This window comes from Melanerpes formicivorus, unplaced genomic scaffold (genome assembly GCF_026170545.1).
Source record: "Melanerpes formicivorus ecotype bairdi unplaced genomic scaffold, bMelFor1.0.p_v2 SCAF_36, whole genome shotgun sequence".
Taxonomy (NCBI): domain Eukaryota; kingdom Metazoa; phylum Chordata; class Aves; order Piciformes; family Picidae; genus Melanerpes; species Melanerpes formicivorus.
Genome location: NW_027142388.1, coordinates 2,909,146 through 2,927,797, shown reverse-complemented (window position 1 = coordinate 2,927,797; position 18,652 = coordinate 2,909,146). Strand labels below are relative to the sequence as shown.

The window sequence follows — 18,652 nt, the reverse complement described above, 5'->3', positions numbered from 1 at the left end:
CCAGCAGGAGCAGAGAAGTCATTGTGCCCCTGTACTCTGCATTGGTTAGGCCACACCTTGAGTACTGTGTCCAGTTCTGGGCCCCTCAGTTTAGGAAGGACATCAAGACACTTGAATATGTCCAGAGAAGGGCAACAAGGCTGGGGAGAGGCCTTGAGCACAGCCCTATGAGGAGGGGTTGAGGGAGCTGGGATTGTTTAGGCTGGAGAAGAGGAGGCTCAGGGGTGACCTTATGGCCCTCTACAACTACCTGAAAGGTGGTTGTAGCCAGGAAGGGGTTGGTCTCTTCTCCCAGGCAACCAGCACCAGAACAAGAGAGGACAGTCTCAGGCTGCACCAGGGGAAGTTTAGGCTCAGGGTGAGGAGAAAGTTCTTCATTCGTCATTGGAATGTGCTGCCCAGGGAGGTGGTGGAGTCACCGTCCCTGGAGGTGTTCAAGAGGGGACTGGACATGGCACTTGGTGCCATGGTCTAGTCATGAGGTCTGTGGTGACAGGTTGGACTCGATGATCTTTGAGGTCTCTTCCAACCTTTGTGATACTGTGAATTCAAGCCCTACCAAGGCAGAGAGTAAGCAAGTTCTAGCCTAGAGTTCCTCCACTGAAGAGCTTTTCCCTCTAAGAAGAGAGGTCCATTTCCACACCTGCTTTTACCAAATTTGGCTTTCTGTAGTGCACCTTCTTACTGGCACATTTCCAGAGCTGTACATAGCAGAGCCAAAGATGGATTTGGGTTATTGCAGCATACCTGCATGTTCTTGACTCATGCTTGTAACTCTGAGGACATTAAGTTGACACCTCCTTGAGCTTCCACATTTTCTACTGGTGTAACTGGCCCAAACGCCTGGAGCCAGACAAGGCAGCCAGGCTGGGCAGTGCATAGATTGTGCACTCCTTGCAATTGCTGTCTGTGGCTGAAAAGGAGGGGTGAAAAAATAGAGCTGTTTGGTGCCAGGCACAAGGAGACACCCCTCAGGGCATGTGAACAGTCACCAAGCACTACCATCTGGGGCCCTTCAGAGAGGAGGAAGAAAACAAGTCAGTCGTGTATTTCTGGGCCCTCTCAGAGACAGAGACAGGTGTGTCACAAGCACCCCTAGTCAATAGTAGCAGCAGCACTGATCTCTAAAAGAGTAAGTATGGACATTTGACCTTGTCCACTGTTGGTCTAATATTCCTGTTATGTAGCAGACAGCATCTGGAAATTCAGCTTTTCCCTCCCAGGGAAACATAACATGATCGATGACACGCTTGGTATTGATCCTGTAGGCATGGGCCAAGCTGCTGCCTGTTTAAGAAATCCCCAGTGCAATGCACATCATCACTGTGCCCAGTGGCCTTTTGTTATCAACCTAACCTGAACACTTCAGGAACAAGTTTCTCTGGAGGCAGCAGGCAGGATTGCCCACATCTAGGAGCATCTGCATTGCTGCTCTCCTGACATATTGATCCACTGTCACACAGAGATCACCAGCCTGATAAGCTTCATCTGTTTTTTGTCCTAAAATACTGTAGTGGTTGAGAGTAATGGACAACCCTTACTCTCTAAGAGTACTGCAGACAGGGAATTTTTCTCCAGGCAAGAAAGTGTTCACCTGTAGCTTACAGTCAGGTGTGGCTGAGCCAGCAGGAGTGCAGTACCCTTGCACAGCTAGCAATGTCACACTGGGAAACCCTGCAGAGCTGGCAGACCTTTGGTGCAAATTAGTTTGCTGTTCCCTTGTGTATGTGAGCCAGGAGTTGAACCAAGTCCCATTTTGAGATTTTGCAGTGGTGATGCAGGGCTTGGAGTGCATTCTGGGAGCTGGTAGGGTGACAAGGGGAACCTGCACTTGAGCATACCGTGTTTGGTGTGTAGCTCACAAAGCAGCCAGGCCAGTGTGTGTTCTGTGCGTGAGAGAGGGTGTGAATGTTATTTGAGGTTTGATTTTTAGGTACTAATTGCACTTCAAAACACTTGCTTTTGGAATAACAGAATCATAGAATGTCATTGTCCTGTTCCCTTTATCACTGTGAAGTAAATAAAAATAACTTTGGGTCAGAGAAACTGGCAAGAGAACAAGTGTTAACATTTAATGTGCTATACTTAAAGCCTCCAAGGTCAGATGTAAGTCTTCTGGGACTAGAGTAAAGGCAGCTATTTACATGAACCATCCATTCTGATCTTGCAGCCAGAGGGCTAAATGTTAACTCTGGGTCCGAAGAATTGTTGCCTGTAACAAGGGTGTTTCTCAGAAACAGAAAAAAAACCAAACCAAACAAACAAAAGGTGACTTACAAATGCTTGGATGTTCTGCTGCTCACCCTCATGCCTCCTCACCTTTCAGTGGAGACCTTTGGCAGCTCTACGTCTCTCAGCCTGGCTGCCAGGCATTTCCTGCCCTTCGGTAACGGGTCCACGGGGACAGCACATTCCCCTTTTGAACTAGGAGCTTGGGTAGTGCTCTAGTTATCTGCTGCAACTTTCAGATACTTATTAAGTATTGGTCCTCCAGAGCTTTCACTGCTGATTAGCGAACTGAGGAGAGAAGGTTGTTAACGGAACATCTCCAGTTGCCAAGAGACTTAGCTGCATACACTTGAAAAAGCTTTTGTTATTGGGCAGCCTGTCAAACGCTGCTGGGAGGAATGCTGCTTGCAAGTCCTCTGGAAAGGGAAAGCTGTATTAGCTTTAAAATGTCTGCTCACAGAAAACAGAAGTGCTGGAACTCACACAGGGTCAGAATGGGTTGTGTTTAATCGAGCCACCTCTTTGTTCAATTGCATATTCTTTGGATATGAAGTGGAATATGACCAACCTCTTACAAAGCACTCTCTGTAAGAGAAGTTCCTTTGATGACAGCTTGTGGGGCTTGGGAAATGTAAAGAGTAATAGAAATAGCAAAAGACAGCTTGCTTTCCCAGGCATCCTTATTTCTCCTGCACTGCTTTGCCCTCCCATTTCCTTTCCTTGCTGCCTTTCTGTCTTCCCTACAGTCAGCCAAGCTCCTTGTGTTGTCTTTTTGCATACCTCCATGCCTGGCAGTGCTGGAGACATTCCTGTTCCATCCTGTGGGGTGGGGGGTTGTCTGCTTTCCTTTTTAACTAGTGTGCCATGGCTTCTTTCATTGTGGTAAGCTGGGGAGAGTTTATGTAAATTTAGAATTGGTGTGACTCAGTAGATTAATTGGAAAGGTCACACACTCTGGTGCTCATTCTTTAAATAGGTAAACTCCTCTGAAACATTCCTTCAAGCCTGATTGGAGTCTCGTGTGTCCCATATTATTCTGCTGGTTCTTTTCAATACAATTCAAAGGCTGTTCTGTCTTCAGAGCCTCCTGCTCAGTGGTGGGTGCTGCATTCATGATTGGATCCCCGCAGTAAGCGTAATACCTGTGCTGACTCGTGCTGTACCTTGAAGGGAAAGCTGTAGGGACTATTCAGAACTTTTCCACCTATTATTTCTCCTTCATTCGTTGCAGGAGTTGGCAGCCTCTGCTGTATGACACTTAGTATTCTACATGTATCTGCATCGAGCTGCATTCTCCATCGATTGTGCCAAGCATTTGGCTCTGTTGGAGCTGGCTATGTTTCCTCTACTGTTAAGCCTTTCAATTAGAAGAACCTTGCAAGTTTATGTTGGCATTCGAGCTGTTTTGTGCACTGGGTGCTGGAGCACAGCATGCAGATGGAATGGAGCTGATGGGTCTTTTTTCCAAGGATGTGATTACTGTTTTTCTGAAGTAACCAGCTGGCTCCCCCCAGCCTCCTAGGGGGCTGCTACAAAACCATACTGCAGGGTGAGGCACCCCTGGAAAGGGAGTGTTGAGCTGCTGGACTGAATTGCTGCTTGCATGTTCTGAAAACGGTTTTGCAGCAAATAATTCTGACCTCTCTTTTACAACTGTTCAGCTTGCAAACAATTAACTCCAGGGGCTGAGGGGCTGTAATGAAGTTACCAGCCTGTTGTCAGCAGAGGGCAGGAGCCCAGAATCTGTGGAGCTTCTCTTCTGGCAGAAGCAAATTGTTCATTCCTTTTACTGATGTTTTTGTTTAATTTATTTCTTTCTTTCCTTTTCTTCCCCCTCTCCCCCCAGTGTCTTTATTTTTGCTCATGCCTTCCCAGTTGCTTAGGGAGCTGCTTTCTTAACCTACACTTCTCTTAGTCTATGACCTTGCAGAGAAGTTGCGGTTTGGGCTCCTCTCGCTCCATCTGCCGGTAGCTGTCACATCTTGCGCTTGAAATTGACCACCACAGCGCCAGCTCAGCCCTTGAACTGGCTGGCACACCCTCGCCGTGGTCCTGGAAGGCACCTCTTGGTTTAGTGTCATCCCAGAATTCCAGGTGGTGCTGTGACTTCTCTGTATTGGGAACTAAAGTGCAGGATCTCAGGTAGTGATAGGACTAGGGGGAATGGAATGAAGCTGGAGGTGGGGAGATTCAGGCTAGATGTGAGGAGGAGGTTCTTCACCATGAGAGTGATGAAACCCTGGAATGGGTTGTCCAGGGAGGTGGTCGAGGCCCCGTCCCTGGGGGTGTTTAAGCCCAGGCTGGATGAGGCTCTGTCCAGCCTAATCTAGTGTGGGGTGTCCCTGCCCATGGCAGGGGGGTTGGAACTAGATGATCCTTGTGGTCCCTTCCAACCCTGAATGATACTATGATACTAAATTGCTTCCAAAGAGGCCTGAATGCAAAACCTGATGCCTCTGGACCTGCAAGAATGAGTAGCTATCAGAGTTCATTTTGGTGATGATTATTTTTTCCTAGGGCTGAGGGTTTGGGTTTTTTTCATTTTTCCTCAACTTCTGCCAGACTCCTTGAAGCTTATTAGGAAACTTGTCTCTCTTTTCAAACAGCAGCTCAGAGTTTCTGTTTGAAATGAGACAGCACAGTTCTGCTACAGCAGTAGGAGAGCTCTCTGACCAATATCCACATGAGTGTAGTTTCCCATGCCTGTAGGGAGAGAATAGATCCTAAATGGAATGGGTGAAGTGGAACAGACTTGGCAGCCTTGCTGCAAAGACAGTTGTCAGAATTTGAGACGAAGCTAGTGTATCAGAGATAGGCACCTGGTGCAGTAATCTGTGTTATTGCCAGAATGCAGCTAAGTATAGGTACAGGATCTGCATTGCCAAGATGAGAGCAAAGACGTTTGTGGAGGAGATAATACAGAAATTGCTGCATCATTCTCAGCCCAGGGACTGAGGGCTGAGTGGATGGAGATGGTTAATCAGCCCTCGTTAATTCCTCAGGTGTTTCCCGTTCAGGATTGAAATTGCTGTCTGCGCTGTCACTGTCTGTGGGCAAATAAAGGATAATCCACCTGGCATCTCCTGCCAGTGTGAACAAATCCATTTGCCAATTTTGAGCAACTCTGCTGCAAAGAAGCTCACCCTCCTCTTTTTTTTTTATCTGGAAAGATAAGACTACAGCCTGTTGGTGAGGATGAGTCTGACGTGGAAGATCTTCCTTCATCTGCACGTTGGTGCCAGTAGCTGGCAGGAATGCTTAGATGCTGTAAAATGTCTGACACTCACAATGGCATCAGCGTCCAAGGCATTTTCTGTTCCTCTAAAAGGCAAAAGCTAATATAGTGAACTTGTTTGCTTTGCTTTCTGCAATGACAAAAAGCAATAAGTGACTTATCCCCATGCTTTTCCAGCAGGAAACACTGTAGATTGCAACTCAGCACAAATCTCTAACTGATGGAAAAGTCTCATTTATTCCAGGAGAAATTGTCTTTTTAAGGGCGGTGCTGAAACTGGGCTATAATCAAACCAGCTTTTTAAAGGGCAAAACCAGCAGTTGTTTTCCTCCATTGATGTGCTGCCTGTCACTGGTGACCCTCTTCTCTCATTTCCATTTTAAAACATGGCTATAAGCAACTAGCCATGCAGTGCACAAAAGTAACATTACCTGGGAAAAAAATAATGAAGATGATCTTGGAATTAAGGAAATCAGTTTTGAAGAGAAGCAGGTGCTTAATGGAGGTGAGACCAGCTGTGCTTCCCAGCAAGGTGCTCCAAGTGCTTCATGGAGAAGCGTGCAAGGCCTCCACGCAACACTGGGAGGAAAGTTTTAATAATTCAGACAAATTGCATCCTATAAATAGCAGAGCTGGATTCATTAGGACAGGAGGCAGATGGAGAAAATACAAAACTTGTTTGTTGCTTTTTAAGGGACTCTAATGCTTATGAAAAGTGTCAGCTTGCTGTCAATGAGGGAAAAACCCTCCGGTGCAGCAGGAACTTTCTTGCTATTAGGTTCTCATCTCTGCTAATGAGCAGCCATCCATGAGGGACATTCTTAATACTTTATTTTAGCTACTCCTGCCTGCCTTTTGCTAGCATAGGCAAAATGACACAGAAGTGCTGCAGTGCTGGAAGGATGAAGCAGTTGAGGAGAGCAGGGAGAAAAAGTGAAAGAGGACAGAATTTCACATATGGTGCATGGCATTTGCTAACTCGAGTAGGGCAGAAGCACAAATGTAGTTGGGAAATGGGAATGCGTGGAGCAAGGTGGGAATCATCCACCAGACTGGCTGAGGGTTATGCCCCAAAGCAGGAATGTACTGGTAATTGGTAGAGGAGATGCTGTGCCTTATTGAAGAGAGAAGGTGAAAACATTTTTGAGCTGCTCTCACATTAGTAAGTAGGAAGAAGGGGAGAGGCTCTCATGCATGAAGAGAAGTCATGACAGAAGGCGGGTGGGAGGTGCATGACTGGAATGCAGCTCTGTCCACAGGAGGTAAGCAGAGGTGAGAGGGTTGTTGCATCTTAGTATTCATATGTGGGGAGATGCAGAGAAGGAAGAGTGTCCAGCCAAAAAGGAATGTGCAGACTGGCAGAAAGGGCACTTTGTAGACTGCACTTCAGGAACAGGAGAGGATGAACCTGTTGGGCTGTTCCCAAGTATGCCAATATTGTAGCTGGACACTTGAAAACAAAGCCATCGCAGGGCGATTGCTTACTATTCAACCACGGACCAAGCTGAGCTGAAGTGCAGAAGTGATAAATGTTCTGCATGGATATTATCTGCTGATGACCCCAGCTTCATCTTTTGCTGTTCTGATTTACATTTCAGCAAGGCTTCCTTAAGAGATAACAGTGTCCAAACTCAGCAGGCTATCCTAAGAGACTTTCCAAGTATCAGTGTTCAGGAAAGGAATACTGCACACTTAGCAGGCAGCAGGGGTCTTTCTTCAGGAGTTCTTAGATTGCCAATTCACCTTGTGAAGTGGCAGAGTAAGAAGGTGATATGAAGGTCATGCTGGAGTCACATAATAACAAACTTATTTGAGGAATGGAGCAAAGCTATACAACTGTTCATGCTTCATGTATTAAGTAACTATAGTTTTTCTCAGCATTCAATATAGAGGGCAATGATCCCAACTCAAGGAGAGGACATTGGAGAAGAGAAAAGTAAGTGGTATGGATTGGCAGGATGCCTTTTGGGGATTGCCATCTGTTGCAGCTTGCACATATCAGTAGGGTGTCGTATAGCAAGCAAGTGGTGGCATTAAAACTAGTCCCAGACTCATGCAGCAGGTTAACTATCCGGTGGGTTGGGAAGAATGCAGGCGTGATAGCGTGCATGTGAGGAGGTGAGCAAGGAAAGTGTGAGCCAGCACATGGCAGCTTAGGGATCCTCATGTATAGATCAGCTTTTTGGTAAGGAGCAAAGAAACCCGTGGCTGATGAAGTGTTTTCTTGCTTTCAATGGGCTAAATAAGCCCTGTGTATCCAGGGGAGTCATGTGGCCTGTGTTTATGGTAGCATTATTCACGGTATAAAGTCCAGAGATCTGAGACCTTAGCCTAGCTCCACAGCAATGTCTAGTATGAAACATACAGAGAGAGTGTTAGATTGTTAAACATAAGACTTGCATTTCAGAAAGCCTTCAGCAGCAGAGAGTTTTTAAAAGCAAATATCAATGGCATATGCACAGGATAGGAGAGCATTGTGCAGTTTGTGTGCTTCCAGATTTGAGCTGAGGTGTCTGAAACAGTAATCCATGATATGGGAATGTGTGTATGAGAGATGGGTAATTTTGAAGAGAAAGGACTGAAGATGGGAAGTGATTTGCTGGTTTCCTCTCTTGTTAGTGGAAAACTTGCCTTGAATTATGCTAGTCTTCTAGGACAGCATCTTGTCCTGTGAAAAACATTTTTTTTCCTTTGCATATATAATATTTTACAATTATTCTGCTCCAAACAAGCTTCAAATTTCCTCTTAGCTCATTCACACCTTTATGCTTGTTCCCATGCCATGTTTTTTTCCAGAAATCCTTTCCTTCAGTCATGCCTACTGAACTTATGCAGACACCATAGAAGCCACAAAGCCAGAAATACCTTCTAGCTACGGTAACTACAGATGAGTCTGTGTTGACCATAGGTTGCTTGTGGCTTCCTGTGCTCACCAAAATACTTTGGGGAATTTAGGTTTGTGTTCCCATAATCTGATCAGCACCATGATCTTGAAGATCATGTTTGTCTAGCAAGTGCTTTGACTGGATGCTTGCATACTCTTCCCTCATCAATGCAGCTTGTGAGGAAAGGTGGATCAGAATTGCTTCCAAATATGCAGCAACTCAGAATGAAGAAGTTCTTGCCTGGGACCTCTTTTTAATGTGGGTAGACAGATAAATGCTAATCCAGTGGATGAGGAAGTGAAGGCCGGGATGCTGCTGTCAGTTATTCAACATGACAAAAGGAAATCCGTGGCAGAGCTGAGAATAGTTCTTGTTCCTGCAGTGCTTCAGCTGCAAAGCTGATACAATGACCCTGGAGATATTTAGTTACCATATGTGTCTGTCCCAGGCTCTCAGTGTGTTACTATGCTGGTGTATTTCTTTATCTAGGATTTGAACTGGAGTCAGCATTTCTCCCTGACATACCAGTTGGAGATTCTAGTCACTCTGACACTTGACTCTGGCTGTTGTCACCTAGATGTGAGAAGTGGGTGGCAGATATGATTGTGTAGCTTGCTATTTTTGGCCCTGCTTTTGTCTGGAATGGTATTGAGGTAGTTTTGAATGAACACAGGAGTGGAGGGTGAATCTAGAGGTGCAAACTAAGAAATCAAACATTGTTTCCAACAGCCTTGTTATTGCACTCGTATACTCAGCCTGCTAGGCAGTGTACAGCATAGGACAGATTTCAGAAGGAATTGTCAACTTGAAGACAAGCAAAGGGACCTTCAGCCCAGGTTGAATGTTCAGTGCATGAGTTCCTGTGGGCACCATTTTCAACAGTGAATAAAATGTTCTGGACATGGCAGAAGCCCTTCTGCCTGTGGTATAGCTTTTTCTTGGCTGTGTGTGTGATTAAATAAAGGTATGTTATGTGTTTATTTAGGCATTGCCTTCTCTGCTTCTTTTTGCTCTTATTTTTCTCCTTCCTCACCTGCAGGCTTTGAATTACTGTACCAGCCAGATGTGGTGCGACTGTACCTCTCCATCCTTACTGAAAGTCAGAACTTCAACACTCTGGAGGCTGCAGCAGGGGCTTTGCAGAATCTCAGTGCTGGCAACTGGACAGTGAGTACAGTCTTCTCTTTAGTCTCTTTTGTTTCCTCTGTGTAAATAAAGAACAAAGCTATGTCCCATTATGTATACGTGCTGTTCCTTTGTGCATTTAAATCTCCTTGAAAAACAAGGGAGGTGAGAGCTCCAAAGAAATTATTTCCATTTTATTTGCCCACTTAAGATACTTTGCATCTTCTGGACAGATGCTGGAAGTGTCACTGAGCTTATGACAATTTAATCATGAGCAGGTTTTTCTGCTTAAACCACTTAACCACTGCTTTGTCCATCTAGAAAAGCCTGTTGTTAGATGATTGTGTCCTGAATTCATTGGATTGTCAGATTGCTCAGGAAACTGCACTCCAGAGTGTCCTCTGATATCCTCTCTGAAGCATCCCCAGCACTAATCAGGCAGTTCTCCCAAAGGTATGCCTGACTGCTTCTAGAGCCACGTGGCAAAGTGGGACTGATCAGCAGCCTGAGGATCAGCAGGGTGGTGTTCCACAGCTGTCTTGGATACAGTTTACTTAAAAAACCCAATTGTGAAACAGAATAAAAGCATGAAATTGGAGTTGGGGAGAGATAACAGATGCTTTGGATACTTTCCTGTTCCATTCAAATGACCTCCTTTTTCCTAACCCAGAGGGATGTATTTCACTCTGAGGTGTGTACAGAACAGATGCTGGCAGATGATGCTCCTTCCTTCTGTTTTTGTCCACTTTCCCCAGCGGCTTGCCGAGCTTTACTATGAACTTCTACATCCCTTCTGCCTTGGTGCTTGGTGAACTTGAATGATGGGTTAAGTTATAGATGCATCAGCACACAACCTAAGTAGCCTTTGCAGGGAAAATGAACGTAGTACAGCACTGAAAGAAACGCCATGGGCAAGGAGAGGGCAGGGTATGAACTCACAATCCTTTGTCTTGTTTCTTCTCTCCCTTGTGTGTTCCAATCAGTGGTCCACCTACATCCGTGCGACGGTGCGGAAGGAGAGAGGCTTACCAGTGCTTGTGGAGCTGCTCCAGTCTGACTCTGACAAGGTGGTGAGGGCTGTGTCAATTGCCCTGAGAAACCTTTCCATGGATCATCGCAATAAAGATCTTATAGGTATCCTCTCCACTTTTGCATTGGCTGGGATGTTGGGTGCCTTTGAGACCTCATTTTCTGTCATCTGTGGTGAAGATTCCTTTAGTATCCTGTTTCCATCCATGCTATCTAAGATTACTCTGTAGGCACAAGTGGAGAGCTGTCATCTCAAAATGTTTTTCCAGCCTAGTCATACAAGCTGTGGTTTGAGGAGAATCTCTGAGAGTAAAAACAGATGGAGATTTTTGCAGGAGGGGGGAGCATGTGTCGATGTGCACAGGATTGGGTGGGTTAAGAAGTTTCTTGACTTTACTTTAGCTCTGACTGGCATGGCATTTGTGGCCCTGCATTGGCATGGGTGGTGGACTAGATGACCTCCAACCCCTAGCATTCTGTACATCCTAGTCACACGTGGTGATTACACAGACATTGCTCCTTAGGCCTGCTATTTAGAGTAGCACTTTCACCTGAGGAAGCACATCAGGCTCTAAAGTTGCCTCTTTTTTGCGCTTCTTCCTTCCCCTCTCGTTATTTTGTGTGGTAGGTACTTGTAGAAGCTGGACACCAAACTGTTTACTCTTCCTGCAGTTAGTTCTTAAACTCTGCTCACTGACTTCTTTTCAAGGAGCTAAATAAGCATTTGCCCACACAGAAATATTGATAGATTCCACTGTGAGTTGGGTTTTCTTCTGGATGCTTCTGTACTTAGTTGATGTATTTGTTTAAACTGTAACCTTGTCAGGCCAGGAAATACTGGTGTCACATTAAAGGCTATCATCAAAGTTGATACTAACAAGTAGCAAGGTGGGATTCTGTCTTAATATATCAAGTTTCTTTTTCAATAGTTCAGAGGTGTAGCTAGGCAAATGGTACAGACAGGCACCTGGGAGTAATAAACTCTGGACTCTGTGTTTTTTCTCCAGTACTGTACACTGAGAAGGCTAACTGCACCCAGGAGGAAATCATCTTACTTTTGTGGGGGGAAGGTTAATAAATGCATGTCTGCACACCTTGCCCCAGAAGGCCTATTACAAGGCTAAGTTGAGTAAGCCATGTGCGTGTATTAGCATGAATATGTGGCATTAACAGCAGCTACTGGATGCTTTTTGCCTCAGGCATTGCAAAGTATGATAGATGTTGGCTGTAAAATTCTCACTAAAGATTTATTTTATTTCCCCCCTCAATACCTTTTACCATTCATCACGGAGGACTTTTTCTTGGGTATCAACTCTCAATCCCCTTGATGTGAATGATAAATTGCAAAGTTACAGTCTTGAGGTTCAAAACACATGTATCATAAAGTTTTTCAACATGGCAAACACCTTGGAGGTTTATCATTTAGGATGGGAAGCTGAAATGTTTATTAGGACTGACTAATGGTATCTCTTCCTCTTATCTAGGTAGTTATGCTATGGGTGAGCTGGTAAGAAATTTGCCCAGCAGGCAGCAGAGATCTGCAAAGAACCTGGAAGAGGATACAGTGGTTGCAGTATTGAATACCATCCATGAAATCATTACTGACAGCTCAGAAAATGCAAGGTCTCTGATCCAGACACAGGGCATTCAGAAGCTGGTAGCTATCAGCAAGTCAAGGTAAGTGACAGTTGAGGGCAAAATGCATAAGAACTCACTGGAAACATGAAGATGTCACTGTGAACAGCAGCTTTTGCTTGGTGAAACTAGGCAACAATCCTAACCCTTCAGAGCAATTAAAATAGACGCAGTAAAAACAGCCAGCACCCTTAATAGGGTGACTTAATTAAAGAATCTAATTGAGTAGTCACTTCAGTCACGTTAGGACATGCTCTCTTCTTGTCAGATACGTCTTAGCACCATCTTTGCATCTAGCAGGCATCATTTTCAGTGAAACTATCATCTTTAGTTATTAGTGTGGGAGGCCTTTTTCCTGTGGCAACATTCCATTCCCAAAATGCCACTGATGAAATCTGTTTCTTTTAAGTAAAATGGTTAATGGGGTACAGTAATTCATGTTGATAAAGATGTGCAGGGCAGTATCAGGAGGACAGAGCTAGGCTCTGCTCAGTGATGCCCAGTGGTAGGACAAAGGGGCAGTGGATGCGAGCTGGAGCAGAGGACGGTCCACATGAACATGAGGAAAAACTTTTTCTTTCACTGTGAGGGTGCCAGAGCCCTGGAGCAGGCTGCCCAGAGAGGTTGTGGAGTCTCCTTCTCTGGAGACATTCAAAACCTGCTTGGATGTGTTCCTGTGTGACCTAGGTGATCCTAGGTGATCCTGCTCTGGCAGAGGGTTGGACTGGATGATCTTTCGAAGTCCCTTTCAACCCCTAACATTCTGTGATTCTGTGATCTGAATGATCTTACACTGCTTGATACTTAAGCTCTTAATTTCACCTTGCAAATCAGCCAGTCTCCCAGAGAAACAAAAGCAGCATCTCACGTTCTTCAGATGATCTGGAGCTATAAAGAGCTACGAAATGCCCTGCAGAAGGATGGGTGGAACAAATCACACTTCCAGGTAATGATGCTGGATCTTAGGCATTGCCATAACTACTCAGTCTGGGTGGAAGTTGTTCTAAATTAGTCTTATACTGCACTGTGCTAGATTGTTGTGGACCTTGGTTCTGTTCTTGTAGGTGATAGAACAGTGTATTGCAACTTGTTCACTCACATACTGCTGGGTGTGTTTTCCAGCAGTCTGTGAAATGTAGCTCTTCAGGGATTGGAGGTTTGTCACCTCATACAGGCCTAATGCCCATGCTTTTCTGGAGAAAGTACTAGCAGGGCTTTTCTCAGTTATCTTTTGGTTGAAGCATTCCTAGCAGTGCAGGGCAGCCACCTGTTCCTGACATGCAGCCTCCTCATCTTTCCTGGTGAAAAGATTGAGCTCCTTTTACAGACCAACAATGCTGCCATTTAGAGAAGAGGAAAAATGAGAATAAAAAATGCCCCAGTGCCACATCATCGACAGCCAGGGGGCTAGCAGTGGTCTGTAATCTCTCTGTAGACTGTTGGGGGTTTGTTATTAATTTTTCTTGAGTGGGAATTTTATAGTTATGTAATTTTTTGTCTTCCAGTCTGTTTCTGCAGCTCCAAAGGGTTCCAAAGGTACTGCTGGCAAGTCTGGCTATGACGACAGCACTTTGCCTCTAGTGGACAAAAGTCAAGGTCAGTCCTTCTCTTTATCTGTTTCTGCTTGTGCTCTCTTTGCTTGCTTTCTGGATTTGCCACATCTGTGTTATGGGAGTGATAGGGCCAGGAATGAGGGGGTAAAAATGTATTATTTATGTGATGCTTTCTACCCCACAGTTCCAAAATGATCAGTCCTATTAGCTGGATACAGATAGTATTCCTTCCCTTGTGAAATGCACATTACTGTTGTTGTCCTCTCAACTTGTATGCAGCATAATCAGTTCAGTCTACCTGGGAGAGTTTGGGATAGACTGAGTTAGAATTTTGGAAGATGAGAAGAGCCTTGTTTGACAGTGATATATACGTTTTTATATATATATGTGTACACACACACTAATAAATGCAGCCTTCAGCTGGGCAGTGGGCTTGGCCTTACCCCTCCTTAGGAGTGAGGGCTTGTCTGTTTTTAAATCAAGTGCCTGCTTTGGCAGTGCTTCGTGCTCCACTCTGCAGGTTTTTCACTGGAGATGGTTTATCCAAATTATAGCTGAACCTCCCTGTGCTTCTTCATCAGGCCTGATGCAGCCACACCACCACTGGTGTAGCTCCAGTTCCATTGTGATTGCTTTGTCTCTGGTTCTAGTTTCTAACACTTGGAGAGAAAAAAATTTCTTTTCAGAAATCTTTTGTCTCCTAAGTCAAGAGTTTGCCATGTGGTACTTTATCTGCTCTAACTGTAGAAAAGACAACCCCACACTGCTTTGCCTGTTTCCACCTTCCCTGTCTTTGATCAGGCCCTGCACATAATGCAGACAGAGGGTGGTTTGAATCCATTTGCTGACTGTTTGCTTTGTGGGTTAGCTTTCTCTTGGCTCAGCAGGCTGCACACCATGGATTGTGTGCACCCTTACTTAATTTCTTTCTCTTCTGTTCTGGGGAGACCAAAGAGAAGCTGGTTAATAGCAGTAGGTAGTTCAGAACAGGGCTGTGGTTTGTGTTATCACAGGGAGAGAAGGAATTGTGTATTCCAGTGTCACAGCAGAAAATACGAGGATTACGTGTGCTCCCTGGAGAGCTTAGATTTCCCTTCCTGAATAGATAGCAGTTGAATGGTTTGGGAGTTGTTTTACAATAGTCTCTATGTTTATTACTTTATAGACCTCTCTGGTCCTGTGACTAATTTGAGGAGGAGGTGCTGAGAAAGGCAAATGTAGCTCAGGTGGTTCCTGTGTTTGTGTTTTCCAGATAACAAGAAGGCTGGGAGTCGGGACATGATACCTATGGATGAACTTGGCCCAGGTAAATTCAGTCACAGAGCAAACCCTCTGTCTCTTTCAATAGAGCACACTGCCACTCACAGGAAAGTTCAACTATTTCTCTAGGTGCTATTCTTTCAGATGGATAAAGCTGACATTTAAAAACAGAACATTACCTTACAAAAAAATGGGTCTTCAGCTTCCCTCCCCAGCCCCAATTCTGTAAGCATATAATGGAGATCTACTGACCTAGCTTTCATACCAGTCTCTGCCCCTTGAGGCAGCTGTGTTCTGTGGTAGAGATATGGAAGGCTGGGGATTCAAAAGGAAAAAGAGTTGAAAATTAACTTCAATATAACACTTGTGTTTGACTCCACCCTGCCTTTTTTTTTCCTGTTGATAACACTAAAAATCAGTTAGTGTAGATAATCCTGGCTCCACCTTCCATTCATCTGCATGTAGCTGCATCTGGCCTTTCTTATAGACTGGAGAGCAGCCATCAAACACCAGTGAAGGGCTTTGGGATTGGTAATAGCTGTAGTTTAAGACTTGTAGAGGGTTTTGGGTTTATTTCAGCAAGATAGATAAAGGTGCAGTGTGGTCTCTTGGGAATTACTTTTCCTTCTTCCAGGTGCCATTATTTTTATTTAAATACCTCTATTAATGCCTCCAAGTCAAACAGTTTGATATACTGCTGTTTGTGACTGTAGCTGGGAAAAAGAACAAGTCAGAACCAAGCTGAAAGCCAAGCCTGCTCGGAAGTTAAGAGGAGAGGTATATATCACCTTTTGTGTTCTCAGAAAAATGAGATGCCACCTGCCATGAATCAACTGTCCAGATGTACATTGCCTGAGGGAACACTGAAACATTTGTTCTCACAATGGAAGAAAATAACTTCAGAGAAGACTGCCTGGCAGGATAGCTGTGTGCTAGCAGGTGCTGCAGTATGGGCAGTGCTGACTGTTTATAGTCACAATATTAATTGTTGTCGTATGCTTCCAGGAGTTAGTGGTACAGCTCTGAGTACAAAATGAAGTGCAAATTAACAGCATGTGTACAACATCAGGCAGATTCTCTGGGCCATTCTGTTCTTCAGTCTCTTTATCACTATTAGAAGATTAAATCTGTCAAGCTTTCCTGACCCCAGCTGTTGAGTGCTTTTTAACTCCAGTGTGACAGTAACTTTGTTCTGTCTCAGAGGTCAGTTGAGAAGCAACTAAATTAATTAGCCAATTTACTATCCTTAATGTCAAGGAGCTGGAATAACAACTTGGTACTTAATCTCTTTCCTTCAGGCTCTTCCAGATGCCACATGTTTTTTGTCCTATGGGCATCTTTACATGAATTGCTGCTGGAGCCTATTTCTGATTTTTAACTTCATTGTGGACTCCTGTATTCAGGAGTTCTCGGTGGGTTTTTTTCCACTCATACCTGGCAGATATGAGGAGTGGAACATCAGTGTGCTGTCTCTGGGTTTGTACCTCCAGTAAACAGTGAAATAGTATCCCCACACATCCACACCAGTCTGTCAAGCCTCCAGGAGACTCTGACCTCCGTTATGTTAGCCAAGAAAATGCATGACAGAACACCAGAGAAAGCTGCTTGGCATCCCAGCTTATCTTGTATTGCAGAAGGTCCTGTGTCATGCTTTTAGTTATGTGTTTTTCCCTTGCCTTTCTCTCTTTCTGTCTTTGCTTGCCCTAAGACCTTTCTACTTTATATTCACTATCTGTTAAGGAATTGTCATCTGTCTCCAGCTTTCTATTGTCCTTTTCATTTAATTAAGATACTTCCAGGCTGCGTAGTTATCTTTCTGCTGCACTGCTCTGGTACTGAACTGTGATAACCCCAAACACATTAGGGTGTGGAGAACAAAGTGAATTTCCATGCCACACATGTTGGAGGTACCCATCCTATTCAGCCAGGTCCTTCCAGCAGAGTCTTCCTTCTGCTCCCCTGCAGCGCACAAGACTGCTTGTTCTGGGGCATCGCCACCTGGCTGCGGATCATCTGTCACATCTTCTTGTCAGGGTTCAGCTGTCTCGGTGCTTTGGCCTCTCCTGTTAACCCATGTTGACTCTTGTTCAAGATAGCCAAAAGAAAATTGCTGTTGGTATCTCAGCTTGTTTGGTAATCCTGTGGGGGTCACCCCTCTCTGTGAAGGAGATAGTGTAACTTGGGAGGCAGAAAGATACATTCCCCATCAGCAGACTCTACTGGACGAGATTCCTGTTGTTGGAGCAATAGGAGGGCCTGGGGAGAGCGTGGATGTCCTGGGAGATGGAAGAAAACACATCTCATGAGTTACTGTGGGATGCATTAGACAGCCCAATACAGAAATAGCTCAGGTCTGTCAGACCTCATCAGCTCCAGGCAAGTGGCTCTGCACAAGTAATCTGAAGATCATCAATACTTATTGTCATGGTCCTGCCTGAGGGTGGCTGTGACCCTGAGCTGTCTGCAGGAACAGCAGAACTGTGATCTCAAGGCTGTGTGACACATTTGTGAGGTCTCTAAGACACTGTGCCTCAGCCTGCAGTCAGTCAGACAAGAGCATCTGTGAGCTGAGAGGTGTTCAGAGCAGAGACACATAGTTCAAATGCCCCTGTCCTACATGCCCATCTTCAGGCATAACTTTTCCTTTCTCCTTCTCTTTTTTGAGGTGTTTGGAAGTTTGATCTTTAAAAGTTGAGAGCTGTGTGAGGGCACAGATGGACTGACATTCATTTGGGCCTCTAATGCATGATGGCATAAAAACGTTGCTGCAGAGTGAATGGGAGATACTCAGTGCAGCAATACAGCCTACAGCTCTAGCCTGGTGAGGCTGCACCTGGAGTATTGTGTCCAGTTTGGGGCTCCTCAGTTCCAGAGGGACTGGAGAGAGTCCAATGGGGGACCACAGAGGTGATGAGGGGACTTGGAGCCTCTCTCTTACAAGGAGAGACTGAGAGACCTGGGGGCCTTTAGCCTGGAAAAGAATAGACTGAGAGGGGATCTTATACATGCATACAAATATCTAAGGAGTAGGGGTGATGAGGATGGGGCTGGGCTCTTTTCAGTGGTGGCCTGGCCAGTGACAGGACAAGGGGTAATGAGTACAAACTAGAACACAGGAGGTTTTGCTAGAACTTAAGGAAAAACTTCATTACTTTGAGGGTGCTGAAGCACTGGAGCTGGCTGCCCAAAGAGGCTGTGGAGTCTCCTCGTCTGGAGACTCTCAAAACCTGTTTGGGCATGTTCTTTTGCAACCTCTTCTAGGCAAACCTGCTTTAGCAGTGGAGTTGGAGTTGGATCTTCACAGGTCCCTTCCAGCTCCTACCATTCTGTGAAAGTTGAGAGAGAAGAATAAGCCAAAGAGGGAGCGTGCCTCTGTTGACCAATACAACTTTAGTCTTTACACTGGATTGTATTAGCTCAGAAGAATGCATTTATACCTGGGAGCAGTAAGGTCTGTAAAGGTCTCCTTAATGCCACGGAAGCAGAGTTAATTCTGATCACTTTTTAGAATTCATCTGAAGCATGGGAGAAGCAGTGTTTCTAATTTCTGTAGAGTTTTGGTCCTTGGAGCAGAGGTAGCAGAAGTATTACTTCTCTGGTGCAACCTCCTTCCAGATATTACTCATTTTGTTAGGTCCAATCATTAACTTCCTTATCTCTGCTGCTGCTTATCTCGACAGAGTCATACCACAGTGTGTGGT

The 18,652-nt window shown here is 45.0% G+C and overlaps 1 protein-coding gene across 3 annotated transcripts in view; it reads left to right on the top strand.

Moving 5' to 3' along the window:
• The window catches only part of ARVCF (ARVCF delta catenin family member), a 256,583-nt gene that overhangs the window by 232,467 nt on the left and 5,464 nt on the right, over positions 1 to 18,652 (top strand). For all 3 annotated transcript variants that reach the window (XM_068157320.1, XM_068157318.1, XM_068157319.1), the window contains 6 exons: positions 9,389 to 9,516; positions 10,458 to 10,608; positions 11,988 to 12,180; positions 12,973 to 13,084; positions 13,644 to 13,734; positions 14,944 to 14,997. In XM_068157320.1, the coding sequence (XP_068013421.1) occupies positions 9,389 to 9,516; positions 10,458 to 10,608; positions 11,988 to 12,180; positions 12,973 to 13,084; positions 13,644 to 13,734; positions 14,944 to 14,997 (729 nt within the window). The remainder of the gene's footprint in view (positions 1 to 9,388; positions 9,517 to 10,457; positions 10,609 to 11,987; positions 12,181 to 12,972; positions 13,085 to 13,643; positions 13,735 to 14,943; positions 14,998 to 18,652) is intronic.